The 15,412-nt window shown below is 42.7% G+C and overlaps 2 protein-coding genes across 2 annotated transcripts; one reads left to right on the top strand and one right to left on the bottom strand.

Annotated features, from left to right (window-relative positions):
- The first annotated feature begins 620 nt into the window (after positions 1–620).
- On the top strand, positions 621–9,718 carry tert (telomerase reverse transcriptase). The gene is made up of 16 exons (XM_061664151.1): positions 621–1,020; positions 1,895–3,113; positions 3,386–3,575; positions 3,645–3,798; positions 3,870–4,037; positions 5,043–5,204; positions 5,276–5,377; positions 5,451–5,536; positions 5,603–5,719; positions 5,859–5,930; positions 6,268–6,456; positions 7,293–7,419; positions 8,299–8,360; positions 8,742–8,866; positions 8,973–9,098; positions 9,180–9,718. Exons 1-16 carry the CDS (start codon positions 805–807, stop codon positions 9,281–9,283), a joined length of 3,219 nt encoding a protein of 1,072 aa, XP_061520135.1. The 5' UTR covers positions 621–804; the 3' UTR covers positions 9,284–9,718.
- A 25-nt stretch (positions 9,719–9,743) lies between these two features.
- On the bottom strand, positions 9,744–14,091 carry LOC133395364 (sodium-dependent neutral amino acid transporter B(0)AT3-like). Its single transcript, XM_061664152.1, is given in 14 exon segments — positions 9,744–10,246; positions 10,328–10,490; positions 10,573–10,732; positions 10,819–11,023; positions 11,157–11,313; positions 11,833–11,961; positions 12,033–12,145; positions 12,222–12,332; positions 12,400–12,447; positions 12,449–12,582; positions 13,038–13,175; positions 13,315–13,455; positions 13,772–13,913; positions 14,022–14,091. Coding segments are annotated over 13 exon segments (1,848 nt in total). The 5' UTR covers positions 13,908–13,913; positions 14,022–14,091; the 3' UTR covers positions 9,744–10,033.
- Positions 14,092–15,412: the final 1,321 nt, after the last annotated feature.

The raw sequence follows: 15,412 nt of genomic DNA, 5'->3' as shown, positions 1-15,412 counted from the left end.
TCTGACTACTGAATAAATCATACTGGTCGTTTTGGATGTCGTGTGCCCTGTTGTCAACAATCAAGAGGGTTGTGGGTTTAAATCTTGGCTCAGACCCTCCTGTGTGGCATTTTCATGTTCTCCCAGTGCTTGTGTGAGTTTTCATCGTGTACTCCAGCTGCCTCCCACTTTCCAAAAACATTCACTGAATATGCCAAACTGTTCAAATGTTTGACTGCGGGTGTGAATGGATGTCTGTATGTGCACTGCAATTGGCCGGTGACCAGTCCAGGCTGTACCACGCCTCTCTCACCCGAAGTCAGCTGAGATAGGCACGACAAGGGAGCTGGGAATAACCTTTTACAGATAAAAATATTTCTGCTATATTGTCCTCAAATGTTCTGTATTGACGCTTTGGCATTGTCAAAAAAGTAAACTTCATGTAAATCGGTTGAGAAATGAGCAAGTTAAGACTTAATTTCAATGTCCGGGCATTGCCTTCTTTGGGAACGTCGCCCCTGCCAACATGGTCGCCACGTTGGCATCCAGTTTCGTCGGGGTGCTACGGCGCATGAGCGGAACTATTTTCTTTTCATATCTGTGGTCTAACCCCTTCCTCTCGCCCAAAAGCAGATGGGGTTGTTCGTGACAACACTTGATTTCATCTTTGTTATTGGTCTGTTGTGTCAAGTAAAACACCATCTGATTGGAGGGTAGGCTCATCCTGCTTTTCAATTCGTCAACCGGGAACACGACTTCTTCTGAGGGAGAACGTTGCCAATGTGTCTCTTAAAAACTACAAGTCACTATTTGAAGTAAGCAATCATGTCTTCCGCTGATCTATCCCAGGTTCTCGACCTCCTGCGGTCTCTGTACCGCCACACACACACGCTCGAGCAGTTCATGGACAGAATTGTGTTCCGAGAAGGGCACAAAGCGATTCTTGTCGAACAGGCGGACTCGAACCGCTTCAAATCCTTCGTTCGGAGCGTTTTCGTCGGCTGCGACAAGGAGCTCAACCAAGTGCCAAGTAGCCACCAGGTAAGTGAGTCAGCCAGCCTTTTAGCGTCCAATCTAGTCTTTTAGCCTTACTTTTAGCAGCTCAAAATAAGGCTAAATGATATTATTTTAATCGTTACCTGAGTCACGCGGCCTATTCTTTAATTCTGTCACCGTAGTGATAGAAACACCAGTTCTTATGCCTGCACTGAATCACTAGAATCTGCTCATGAGTCGTTTAAAAAGATCCATTCACGGAATCGTTCAGTGATTCGTCTTTCAGTTCACATTACCGAGCAATAAATTATCAAGAGTCTTGTAATATTTGTTATCAATTAGAGGTCCGCCCTTCAAAGTTAAAATTCTTAAATTATTCATGTATCTTATTAATGAATTGCTTATTCGATTTATTGTAAATAAACTAAAAAAAAATGTGAATTCAACACTTAAATGTACAGAGTATATATATATTTTAATTTATTCAAGCAAGTAATTGGTTAATTCCTGAGAATTAGATTAATTATAAATGACACAATAAAATGAGAATTAAAATTACTTAATTTTAAATAAACTCTTAACATTTGGTTTATCCGCATTGTGCTTTCAACAGATCTCCCAAATTCACTTATTTGCTAATAATGGCTTTGCGCACGCTCCATTCATGTGCAGTCTGGACAAGAACTGGGGTGTGTCATGTGTGCTGTAATTGTTGATCCTTGAGGTCACTATATGTTGCTGGCGTAGATGGATATACGAACAAAGATACATATTTGTTGCAAATAAATAATATTTTTGGAACCAATTAAGTGAAATTATATAATTTTCCATGGGACACTTGATCTCTCAACATCGCTCACTTAACTAGGCTAAATGGAAGAATATATTAGTTTTTTTATTCTTATCATGCTTTCCACAGATCTGCACTCTGCCCGAACTGCTGGCCTTCATTCTCAACAGCCTGAAAAGGAAGAAAAAACGCAACATCTTGGCTCACGGCTACAACCTGCTGTGCATGGCCCGGGAGGAGGGCGACGCCGACCACTTCAAGTTCCAGGGCGACGTGACTCAGAGCGCCGCCTACGTCCAAGGCAGCGACCTGTGGAAGAAAGTGGCCCTGCGTCTCGGCACCGACATCACGCGCCACCTGCTGGAGAGCTGCTCCGTGTTCGTGGCGGTCCCGCCGTCGTGCGCTTTCCAGGTGTGCGGCGCTCCCGTCTACGACAGGGTCTCCATGACCACAGTCCCCTCCGGGTTTTGCCGCCAGACTCGATCCAGGACCTGTCGTAATGCGAAGTCTGTGAGGAATAGATTCCGAGTGTGTTTGAAAAGGAGGGACTTTAGGGTGTCTCATGGGAAAAGGAAGAGAGAAACCAACCAGAAGGATGATGAAGACATGACGTGTTCTAAAAAGAGGAGACGACTTGGAGAAGCACAGGAAGTCAAACAGACGGTGGAAGGAGGACAGTCCGTGCCCCTCATGCCTGTGGAGATAAGCACTTCTGTCTCTAAACATCCAGCTGAAACGAGTACAGCTTCTTTGGAAGGAAGACCTAGTTGGAGATCAGGCATTTTCCCCCCTTTGCCTCCCTCACAGTGTTTCATACGCACCTTGGCCTTCCTGTACGGGGGCCGGGGCATGAACGGATTCCCTCTCAACAGAAAGAAGAAGAGCGCAGCGGGAGCGAGAAGGCTACAAGGTCAGGATATCGTCAGATTGGTTTTCTTCGAGGGGCTGGCGTATCTGAACGGACTGGAGAGGAAACCGAAGAAGCTCCCCCGGCGCTTTTTTAACATGATCCCCCTTTTCAGCCAGCTTTTGCGTCAACACAGGAGGTACGCCTACAACAAAATACTGCAGCGGCTGTGCCCTCTGACGAAGAGCGACTTGGCGCAAAGCGAACTGAGCTCCCTTTTGCCCCAACACTGTACACCTCACCGGGTCTGCCTGTTTGTAAGGGAGTGCCTGTGCGCCGTTGTCCCGTCAGAGCTTTGGGGCTCTGCGGAAAACCGGTGCTTTTTTTTGGCACGTGTCAGGAATTTTTTGCGTAGCAGCAAATTTGAAAGGGTTTCGATTGCGGAGCTGATGTGGAAGATGAAGGTGAATGACTGCGACTGGCTGAAGATCAGTAAGAAAGGTGAGATTAAAGGAGATAAATTATGCAATAAAACAGTTTCTAGGTGTTTTACGAAAATACCTCTGACATTCTTTGGTCAAAATATACAAATGATTAAGAATTACACGCACACTTTTTACTTGGTTGTGCAATTTCACGCTTGATGGGTGGGCGGGCGCTCCAGATAACCAACTATTCGTATACAAACGTTTTAAAAGTCAGTTTTCCATTGCACCGGATGTCCCCTTTACAGTGCTCTCTTTTGGGCTGATTTAACTGACTGATGTTCGCAGGTCGGATCCCACCCAGCGAACTTGCGTATCGGACTCGGGTGCTCGGTCAGCTGCTCGCCTGGCTCCTCGACGGATACGTCGTCGGCCTGGTCCGAGCCTTCTTCTACGTCACAGAGTCTGTGGGTCAGAAGAACGCCCTGAGGTTCTACAGACAGGAGGTCTGGGCCAGACTGCAGGAACTGGCCTTCAGGTGCACACCTCAACAATGCACATGCTCAATGCGGGTAAGGAAGCTCATGGTCGGCGTTTGTGATTGTAGAGGTCACGTTTCCAAGGGCCTGATGGAAGAGTTGACTCCGGCTCAGGTGGCTTCCCTACCCAGAAGCACCGTCATCTCCCGCCTGCGCTTCATCCCAAAGATGGATAGCATGAGGCCCATCACGCGAGTTTTGGGAGCAGACGCCAAGACCAGGGTACTTTCTTTATTTTTGTTTTGAAATGTCCTATTCAAGTCATTGTAACCCACCCCCACTCCTCACTGTAGGCCTTCCAAAGGAATGTACGCAACCTCAGGGATGTCTTGCGGGCTTGCGTGCGCACCACTCCGTCCCTCCTTGGATCAACAGTGTGGGGGATGGCTGATATCCACAAGGTGTTGTCCACTCTTGCTCTGGCCCAGAAGGAGAAGCCACAGACCCTGTACTTCGCTAAGGTTGGACATTGTTTGCATACTCAGGTTGGATTTACACTGCATGGTTCAAGTGACCCTTTTTTTTTTTTTCCCCAAATGGCGCAATTACATACAAAAAAAATGCAATCAGGCCTTTTCCAAATGTGGATAAAAATATATTGAGTACCTAATGTCTAAATGTAAACACGCAGATCGGATATACTCCGTCAATGTGAGTTTGACATCTTCGAAATACACTGATGGGTCACATAGACACACCTGCATCTACCAAAACAACACAAACACATTTAAAACTCCTACAGTAAATGAAAACTTCAGCGTGTGGAGTAGAACAGTGACTCTCAAAGTGTGGTGTGCAGATGTTACAAGTCCACTTTTTTTAGTGCACTAAAATATATATATTTTTAATTTTCATGTTAAGTACATTATAAGTACAATACATTTTGCCTTTAATCTTCAAAAACTGAAATTTAAAACATTTTAGGTACAATTTCCATAGGAAATTTGTGCAATGAATTTTACCTGAATCATTTAAATATTTTTTTTTCATTTGTTAACAGTGGCTTACAATAGTAAATACACTTTTTAGGAATTAAACCTCTGCCTCGGTTTTGATGAAACCTTGGGCCTGTTATGCTGCTGTACTGTAATGTTGATCATAATGGTGGTACTTGGAGTGCTAAGACTTGTTTTTAGGTGGTACTTAATGTAAAACATTTGGGAACCGTTGGCGTAGACAAATATGGTGGATATATACTACATTAGAGGCATGTCCATCATTAACAAAATAATTGTGGATGGTGGAATCATATTGAGGTTGAACTCCTTTAAATTAATGGGAGGAAGAGTCAACCCAGGCCAACTTTCATAATTTTGATGTTCACTCATTATTCACTTACATGCAGGTATTTGCAGCTTTCCAACTGCACGGTAGCGGCTCAACTCTCCTTCGGTTTTGGTTTTGCTGACTAGCATTGGGGGGTAAAAAGAGTGACTTGTGTCCAACCTTCTCTCGCTGCCTTTCAGGTGGACGTCAGTGGAGCATACGATAGTCTTCCCCATGACAAACTTCTCCATGTGATCGGCCAAGTCCTGTCGCCTGTCCAAGAGGAGGCCTTCACCATACGCAGCTACGCCAAGATCTGGGCAGATCCTTTCGAGGGCTTGAGAAAGTCTTTTGTTCGACAGGTACAAACAAAACTTAGGTTGCTTAAAAGTGGTCTCTTCAGGCTAGAAGTTTTTTTCTTCTCCTTTTGCAGGCTGACTTCGTGGAGGACGAGATGGGCTCCACCAACATGAAAGGCTTTGTGACGGCACTGCAAAGAAGCGGCAGAGTTCACAACGCCATTTTGGTGGAGCAGGTTGATGTGGCATCCTGAGATCGTATGTAGATTACATAGTTGACATTTTTGTGCTAATGAAGCTATTTTTCAGCAATTTTCCTCAGATATTCACGGCAAAGAGGTGCTCCAATTCTTCACCCAAATGTTGACGGGGAGTGTTGTGCAGTTTGGGAAGAAGTAAGGTTTGAATTTTATTTATAGCATGGACCCGCACGTCAAAATTCTGGATTTGGGCCCTCTCAGGAAGTATCGTCAGCGTCGCGGGATTCCGCAGGGATCCGTCGCGTCCAGTTTGCTCTGCTGTCTCTGCTACGGTCACATGGAGAACATCCTGTTCAAAAGCATAACAGGAAGCAAAGGGTACATCACATGTACCCATGTTATTTGTAAACTGGGGCCTACTTGGATTTGCTTTCCTGAAGTCTGCCGATGTAGTAATACCATTTCAGTAGGAGAGGGCAGTGTGTTGAAGCCTGCCCCCCCTTTCTGCCCCTTCCAGACGACTGATGAGACTGGTGGATGATTTCCTCCTGATCACACCTGACCTACACGAGGCAAAAAACTTTCTCAAGTATGACTCCCCAGAATAACACAGTTATTTCGATTTTCACCCTTGCTCTGGGTCGTTTGCATGCTCTTCCCGTGCTTGTGTGGGATTTCTCCGGGTACTCTGGCTCCCTCCCATGTTCCAAAAACATACATTAGGTTAATTGAAGACTCTAAATTGTCCATAGAAGTGAATGTGCGCGTGAATGGTTGTCTGTCTGCAATGTGCCCTGCGATTGACGGGCGGCCAGTCCAGAGTTTACCCCGCCTCTCGTCCAATACTCAGCTGAGATAAACTCCAGCTCACGTGATCCAATTCTTATTCACAGATTATATCTATATATATTATTTTTTGTGTTGAGGGTCTTGCTTGCTGGAGTTCCGGAGTACGGCCTGGTGGTCAACCCGCAGAAGGTGGCGGTCAATTTTCCGCTGTCGGAAGATGTGGGTTCCGTCATCGGCATCCGCACGCTCCCCCTCCGCTGCCACTTCCCCTGGTGCGGCTTGCTGCTTGACACATACTCACTCGACGTCTATAAAGATTACTCCAGGTGAGGCTTCTCGTCAGCTGTAAATAATATACCATAGGCTATTTGTTCTCAGATTTGTCATTGTGCTTTTGCAGGTCTTTTATGGTCTTATAGGTTAAGGCAAAATCTTCCTGCACTTTGACCCAACTCAGACAGACACATCATAAAACACAACTCCCAGTCTTGCATGAAATTACGGATGCAGCGGAACCTCAAAAGTCAAACACAATCTAATCTGTGATGCTGGTTAATCTCCAAGTTGTTCAAACTTCAAAACTATTTTTCTCATAGGAGATAATATGGAATACATCAATGCGTTCAAAATGTTTCCCTCTTATAACCTTTATTGACTACAGGCAAGTACCGGTAACATTTTTAACTATCATACAAGCATCAAACTAAATTAATCACAGTACTATTTAAGTCAAACAAACAAAACAAAAAAACAGAAAAAAAAAATTACCCACCATTTGCAGAAACCTGATGGACATTACATTTTTTGGCAAACTTCCCTGGTCAAAGTTATGCTTGTCATTAGCCATTATCCTTTCAGCTTCATGCTAATTGTGTTAGCAACCATCCATTTTTGGGTTGCGAGTGAGTTGGAGTCTATGCTAGCTGACTTTGGGAGAGATGCGGGGTACACCCTGGACTTGTCGCCAGTAGCAGGGCGCTTACAGACAAACAACAATTCACAATTTGGACAACACTATTTTACTCTATAGTCTTCAATGAGCATTCTTGTTCATTGGAGGAAGCCGGAGTACCTCGGGAAAAAAAGCCCCATGCAAACACAAGAGTCACGCATGATGGTGGTCTGACTCTTCATTTGACTTCTTCTTCTCCCTGTACCATAGCTATGTGGGCCAGTCTCTGCGCCACAGCCTCACTTTGGGCTCGGTCCACTTGGCCGGAGAGCAAATGAGGAGGAAGTTGATGGTGATCCTCAGACTCAAGTGCCACGCTCTCTTCTTGGATCTGAAGGTCGGGCAAATAATCATTGCAGTTTCCTTGTTACTGGGGCCATTAAATACAATTCTCTAGAATTTCCCCTCTGGGGATCATTAATGGATTATGTTAATTTTTGGAGTTATGGTAGGAGCGGTGACTAAGTGATGACTGAAAGATGTAAACCTATTCTGTGATAATATACTGGGTCTTGATGCATCATTGAGGCTTGAATCGCACTCTTATCGAAGTTTGAAGGGCTGATTAATGTGCCAGTAAACGTCAGATCATTTGTATATATTTCTTTCATTTTTAGAATTGCACGACGAGCCCGATCAAAAGCTCTCGTGCACGGTGGTTCTGTACTGCCCGTTCTGGAATCCCTCAAGTGCTATGTGAAAGGATCACTCAATTAAATGTTCACACTTCATTAAGTTAGTGTTTAAACTTTTTTTTTTTTTTTTTTTTTTGTATCCGGGACAGTATTTAAGAACAGTTTAGTTGTATTTACCGTTTAAGTACAATACATTTGTATTGAATCTTTTAGAGCTGTTTCTTTCTAAGCATTTATTTAGGTACATTTTATTTTGTAACTTATGCATAGTACATTTTAATTATATTTAGGTGCAGTGTCAGTGTTAACACTGTGTACCATTTTACAGTGGCTTACAATAGCATTAAATATACTTTGTAGGAATAAAACTTCTGCTTTGTTTATGATGAAATTGGGTCTACTATGCTACTGTAGCACTAGTATCACTCAAGTATTTTTTGAGTGGCACTTTGACAACCACTGCTCTCGCAGGCCCTGTGTGACCCAAAGGGCATTAGGTTGCCCACTCTTGTACTAACCTTACTATTTATTTGTATATTTTATGCTTGTTAATATCATCAAATGACTTTTTTTCTGTGCAGACAAATTCCCTGGCGGCAGTCCACAAAAACATCTACGAGTTGGTGCTACTCCATGCATTCAGGTCAAGACTTACCCTAGGCTACAAGTCAAATTTTATGCTTCATCACACATTCTTAAATGCGTGTGCTTGACATTATTGGAACGGGCTGAATTAAAGTGTTTTTGCCTTTTTTTTTTTTTTTTTTAAAAAAGACGTTTTCTGCTCAAATACAAACTATGTAAGTGTACGTGCAGTAATTGTACATATGTATTTGTATACTCTACAAAGTGCTTATTACCAAAGGACAATGGTCAATAGTGACCAGGACACTACTTCCCCCCTTACTGGCCGTGACTTAATAGAGGGTTGGTTAATCACTACCCACAATGAGCGGAGAACTAATTAAATTGTCATTCATCACATTATGTAAGCATTTTAAATTCCCTTTTGGGCTATTTTTAGATTCAATGTGTGTGCCCAGAGTTTACCCTTTGGCCAAACGGTTGCAAAGAATCCTGTGAACTTTCTGCGGATGATCTGGGACATGGCTCAGTACGCCAATCAGCTCCTGAGGTGTAGCAACAAAGGTTTTCCACTTGGATACACTTAAAACATTTGGGTCTACAGTATATAAAGTTCCTAATTTAATTGAAATATTTTTTGTCCTTGTGCGTCACTGCTTTGAATCGTTAGGTTGCAAGGCCCTGGCTGGCATTGTGCCAGACGCGGCAGTGGATTTGCTTTTCTGCCTTTCATTTCTGCTGGCATTGTCGCAACATCGCCCCCTATACAAGAGTATGCTTCCCCATCTGCAGAAATGTAGGTGCCCTCAGGAAACGCACGAATGTGCAACATATTCGACAGTTCTTCAAAAAGAAAAACAATGTCTGCTCCTTTCAGGGAAGCGTAGTCTGGAGCGGCGTCTGGGAGACTTGCGACTGGCCAGGGTGAGACAGGCAGCCAACCCCAGGACCCCTGTGGACTTCTTGACCATCCGAACTTAAAGAGTGTCAACTTACCTCGATAAACTCTCAAAAACAACCATCATCAGCCGACAGGTTTGGATGTGAATGTTTGCACCAGAAACGCACAGTGTTGAAATAACAATTAGTAATGTCATCTGGCTGCAGTGAAAGCTTGCTGGAGAGAGAAAACAGCCTTTTCCTTCGATGATGCTGTACAACGCACTTTAACAATGACTCACTGTCTTTATACATGGCCCATTAATCACCAGATAAATAATGATTGGAATAAAAAACCCTCAACTGTATAAATTAATCTATAGCCTTTGTCCATCTGGACTTCAATTTATGCTTTGTGGTATTTTTCCATTTAGATGTCAGAGGAATGAATTCCTATACGTTTGAGCTTTATACTCAGTGGTGCATGTTTTAGTTTGGTCAAAAGCTTTGTTTGTATATTGAATTAAAGTGTAGAATAATATGGCTGTTTTGCCCTAGTGCACTATATTGTGTGAATACGCTCACTTTTTTATTGACTGAAATATCAATATGCCTATGTCTAAAAAAGAGGATCCTTTGTCATGATGCCAAAATGCTTTCCCACTCACCCACAAGACATCAACTTCAGTTCAAATTACTATACTCATCCCCAACAGACAACAATATGTTGTCTTAGGTCCTTGCAAAAAAACAAAGTATGAACATAAGAAAGCAGTTTCTCGCTGCCAATAATGTGCACAGGAGGTTACTTTTGTGAAATTGAAACATAGTTCATGATAACAGTTGCAGAGGTTACTGCCCCCGAAGTTGCTGCGGTTCGAGCTCAAAAGCGTCATTGTTGTACGGGTTTAGCCCCTCCCGCGTGGAAGATCTCTTCTTGACCTTTTGGATTCCTTTGTAGAGGGCCACCAGTGGAATCGAAACCACAGGCGTTACACAAAGGAGGACAATTATGGCAAACACAAAGTCTGGGTAGGGCTTGACCTCTGTTTTGGGAAAGAGTTCCTAAAGAAAAGAACAAGATTGTCCAGTTTCACGCCATGAAATATCATATTAAAATTCCACCCAATATTTTTCTTTACTTACGTAAGCAGGATTCCATGCAGGGTATGTGGGGTGTTTCTGGGCTTGGAGGACCACATACGCAATCAACACTACTTTAAGCATTAAAGGACTGATAGTAGTCCAACAAATTCTCCAATAAAGATTAGGCCTCTTCCCAGTCATGAAATAGATGTCTTCACTGAAACTGAGGGCACAGAAAACACACAGAGATGAATATTGTACTGCAGGGCTTAGTTGTACTGAATAAGAGAAGATTAAATCAATACTTTTTCATTCCATAGACATAAACAACTCCAATAAGCTCCCAAAACGCAATAATGAGCAGGGGAACTGAGCCCACGTAGCTGTTGAAGACCTCCACCCAGTAGTTCCCAGAACCCATGGTGAAGATGAGAGAAATGGAAAATGAAATCAAGCAGAAGACCCCTGCAAAAGTCACAAATACAAATGCATAAAATAACTTCCTGGTAACACACGTCCTTTTGACTTAAGAGTTACTACATTGCAGAGACCTGTAATAAGTTCTTCAGGCATCCACTTGGGTACCAGATTGAGGTCACTGAGGGGCCTCAGGACTCCCTCTACATTACCAAACATGGAGGAGAGGCCTAAACTGAAGAGCATTAAGAAAAACAATACCGCCCATAACTGCGAGCCTGGCATCTCCAGCACTGCTTCAGTGAACACTATAAAAGCCAGGCCAGTTCCAGAAGCACTCTGTGATTAAAAAGAAACATTTCACAGTACATTCTTGTTCAGTACATTGCGTGCAATTAAATTACTTGGGAGGAAAGCGCAGGAAACAACCTGTGAGAATAGACGGATGGATGTGTGTTCAGAATTTCATCACCTGGTCAAGGAATGTTTTCAGGTTGCAGGGCCTCAGTTGCAGGCTAGAGAGCTCATCTGGTTTTGTCAAATTCAGGTACTCAACCCAGTGGTCGTAGTTGTCCCTTGTTATATTCTGGTCAGAAAACTCAAAGTGGTTGGTCAAAACCAAGATGTTTCTGCAAATACACATTTTTGTTTTTCATACGTCTGGATATTCCAAGAAAGTACGGTAATTAGATCTGAACGTGTCTGTGAATATTCTCATTTATCCCGGTCATTTCATTCTCAGGGCATTGAATGGAATACAACTGGACTCTCCTGATTGTCTTAGAAGATGTTCCGCCTCTCATCCGAGCAGGCTTCATCAGTTCATGCACAAGGCTAGTTGGGACAGCCCTAAGCTGGATGTTGGTGTGGAAACCCAAACTATTTATTCTTCTAAATTCTAGGCGTGCCTCAAACCACAAATGGTATCGCTCTTTTGAGATACAAAATAACTTATTTTCCATCCCAAAGATACCATTCGTAGTTTGGTTTCCACACCAACACCCAAGCTAGGGCTGTGCTACCAAGCCTTGTGCATAAACTGATGAAACCTGCTTGGATGAGAGGCGAAACGTCTTCTAAGAGAAACGGAACAGTCCAATTGTGATCGAGTTAATGCCCTGAGAGTAGATCTGAACATCAGTACGTACTCTTTTAGGCAGGAGTTAAAACCGACGTTAGCTTTAAAACCCAGGGTGGAAAAGATAGATATGGCTGCGTATAGGGATGTGGCACTGTTTATTAATCCCACGATGACTGCATCCTTCTCGCAGTTGTTTCTAGTACACAGAAAATAATAAATCAAAGAGTGCATTAGATAATTCCTTTCTACAATATCGACAGTCTTTACTTCTCATCGGCATAGCTGGAGATTGCTATCAGACCTCCAAAGGCCACTGACAGAGAGAAGAATATCTGAGTCGAGGCGTCTAACCACACCTGAGGGTTCTTCAGTATCTCCCACTGAAAACAAACACATCAGGCTCTTGACTTTGGAGCTGTTATGCTCAAGTAGCCGCCAAAAAGTGAGCAAACTCACATCCGGAGTGAAGAGATACACCAGTCCATCCGTGGCACCGGGCAGGGTGAGAGCGCGGACCAGAAAAATGGTGAGTACCACGTATGGCAACGTGGTTGTCACGTACACTGCCTAAAATACATGAGATTCATTGAAAGATGCAGAGAACTGATTTTACCTATTTCTGCAATCAACTGACCTTTCCCACAGACTGGATTCCTTTGATGATACAAATATATGTCGTCAAGCCAGGCACAGGCCAGGCAGACCACCAACCACCACTGCAGAGAACCACTGGTTTCCATGTCAGGGGTGATGTTCAGGGTCTGACGGTACCAGAAGAAATTGACTGGAGTGCTCTTCACGCATTCCTCATTCAGGTCTGCATGAATCATGGATTATGTAAAACAAGAACAAAAACAATTTAACTCCTTTTGCTTTATTGGTCAAATCAGTTTATTTCCTGTACTTAAATCGATCCAGACCTTTAGGGAATTTTCTAACAGTTATGTTGTTTTCTCTCGTCTTGTTTTCCCACCATTACTCCTTACTGCAATGTGTGTGTGTTCAGTTCCGTGAGTGTGAATGTTTGTCTCTTTATGCGCTCTGTGATTGACCGGCGACCAGTTCAGGGAGTACTCTGCCTTATACCTGATGTCAACTGGAATATTCTCCCACAGTAACAGAAGAAGACATAGAAAATGGATGAATGCAGGGATACTCCGAACATTTAATCCAGGATGGCCTTATAGGACCAAATGCCTGTGACTGTTTCTGTATTTGGTCTACACGCTAAAGTATTATCTTAGAACAACCCGAATAGTTTCATCGAATTACCTGTACGATTAGCGTTAAGTGGACACTGGCTCCATGGCAGAGGGTTCTGGAAGGAGTTGAAAAAGTACCAGAAGACCCAGGCCAGGATGGTGTTGTAGAAATTGCACACCAGGAACGATACAACCATAGAGCCAATGCCTACATGAAGAAAATAATGAAAACCAGTTCAATCATGTATGTTCGGACATTTTGGTTGTTTTATCCGAATATTGGCAGAAAAAGAGCAACTTCAGTTTCATAAAAGGGCATATTTGCGAAAATGTCCCGGGTCACCCACCAACTCCACCCAGAAAGGGTGAGATGTTCTTCCACACTCCGATGCTTCCCTTGCGGAGCCTCTGTCCTATTGCCATCTCCAGGTAGAGCAGGGGGAGACCCTCAAACACCAGCGCAATCAGGTAGGGGATGAGGAACGCTCCTGAGGATGTAAACATTCATGCTCATGAAAAGTTAGTGGAACTCATCTTGATAAATGTGATGGTTTTATTATTTTACAATCTAATTGCTCAAGTAACTCATTAATAATGGTTAAGCATTGGTCAAATTGAGGCTTAGCAACACCTCTTGTGTGAGTAAATATGTCAAGTTAATCAAGCCGATAACCCCGCTGCACCTTAGTGTGGGTCAGTGTTTGTTCAGCTTGACCTTCACTGCGAACTATGAGGAAGGGAATCAATACTGCCCCTAAGGGCCGCACAAATCACTAGACGTAGGAAGCGGTATAAGTAACTCACCTCCTCCATAAATTTGACACAGGTAGGGGAAACGCCAAACGTTTCCGATCCCAACTGCGTAACCGATGGAGGTCAGCATGTACTCAATCTTGTTGTTCCATGTGACTCCCTCCTGCACAGTTCTTGTTTTGTCCATCTTGAGCTGCCCAAATGATGAGGCACAATTCCAGAATTGTTGCAAAAGTCACTTAATTGTAACATGCTAAAATGAGAATGAATTATATTCGAAATTTCTTCTCTGTGATCTTACCTGTATGTGGCAATCTTTTTAATGTGTGGAGCTTTGCCTTTTATCAGCCGTCTTCGCCTCCCATGGGGGCTGTCCTTCTTTGTCCTATCAGCAGCTTCCAGTCAAGTTACTGGTTTGGATGACGCAAAGTTCTATTCATTTTTTAATTTAACCTTTGTGTAATCAGGAAAAACTCTGAGATAAGACTTTTTTTTAATAAGATTTTATGTCAGCAGCAGCGATCAAAGCGCATCATACAGTTCGAATATGCAGAATTTATGAAACTGCTGTGGGGAGCACAACGCAAGACACCAAAAATTACCAGTAAAAGTATGAGAACCATGATGTTTTAGCAACGAAAACCTAACTATTAATTTAAGATTGGAATGTGGTGACTCCCATATTAATGGATAACCAGCGTGATGCCTGGTCAATGTTATGCTGACCTCAAATGATGAAAAACTAACATAAAACCTTTTACTACCGGACATACTGTAGTGTGAGATTTTGTACTTACCGGTACTATTGATTTGATACTGATATGACTAAGTAAACTAAACATGAAGATTTACAATTTAATATTTTTAATTTAATTTCATTTTAGATGTAGTAAGGACATGATAAATGTGAGTTTTGTTTGAAGGCCAAATAGTTAAATTGGGATTTTACGGTCCATGTGTGTCAGCAATACATTTTGAGCTTCTGATACAAGTGGGACAAAGCATTCAGGAGGGAATGATCAAAGCAGACAAAAGAAGTAGAAGTAAAGAAGTTCACCGCTAATACGAAGTGGCCATTTGGGCCATCAGCTCTTTCCATTGTTCTTTATCAGTCATAACCTTTTTTACAAGACGACTTGTTCTCAGTTTTGGAACAGACGTGGTACATACGAGTGAATTTACAAGGGTTGGGCCTGCTTTCTGCACAAGCGTGCAAATTTCTATCTGCAGTTTTTCCTCTTCGCTGATAAAAGATTCGACTCAATGATGTTATAGCACAATATGGTTTTATATATTTGCTATCTCTAACTTGGATGATGAAAAAGTAGTGTTCTTGCCAAGTCTGGTCAAAAGGAGTCCAATAATGCATCAGAAAACATGATTCCCATGCAAATCCCAGGATGCATTATTATGTTACAAGACTGTTCTTAAAAACTTTGGTATTGAAATAGATGTAATTCCAACATCTGAATTCGTACTTGGTAGGGAAACTGACTGACAGGTCTTATAGTTAACCGGCTGTACTGAAAAAAAAAAAGAAATTCAGTTTTTCAATGTTATTCACTATTACTTACTGTATGTACCCCATCATGTGTATATGGTCATGTGGCATATGAAACATTTGCATCAATATTCCATTTGTACCTTCACAACCCAAGAACCCATACAGGCAAACTTGACACAAAACTCTTA

This window comes from Phycodurus eques, chromosome 20 (assembly GCF_024500275.1).
Source record: "Phycodurus eques isolate BA_2022a chromosome 20, UOR_Pequ_1.1, whole genome shotgun sequence".
In the NCBI taxonomy this organism is placed as follows: Eukaryota; Metazoa; Chordata; class Actinopteri; order Syngnathiformes; family Syngnathidae; genus Phycodurus; species Phycodurus eques.
This window is presented reverse-complemented; position numbering and strand designations above follow the sequence as displayed.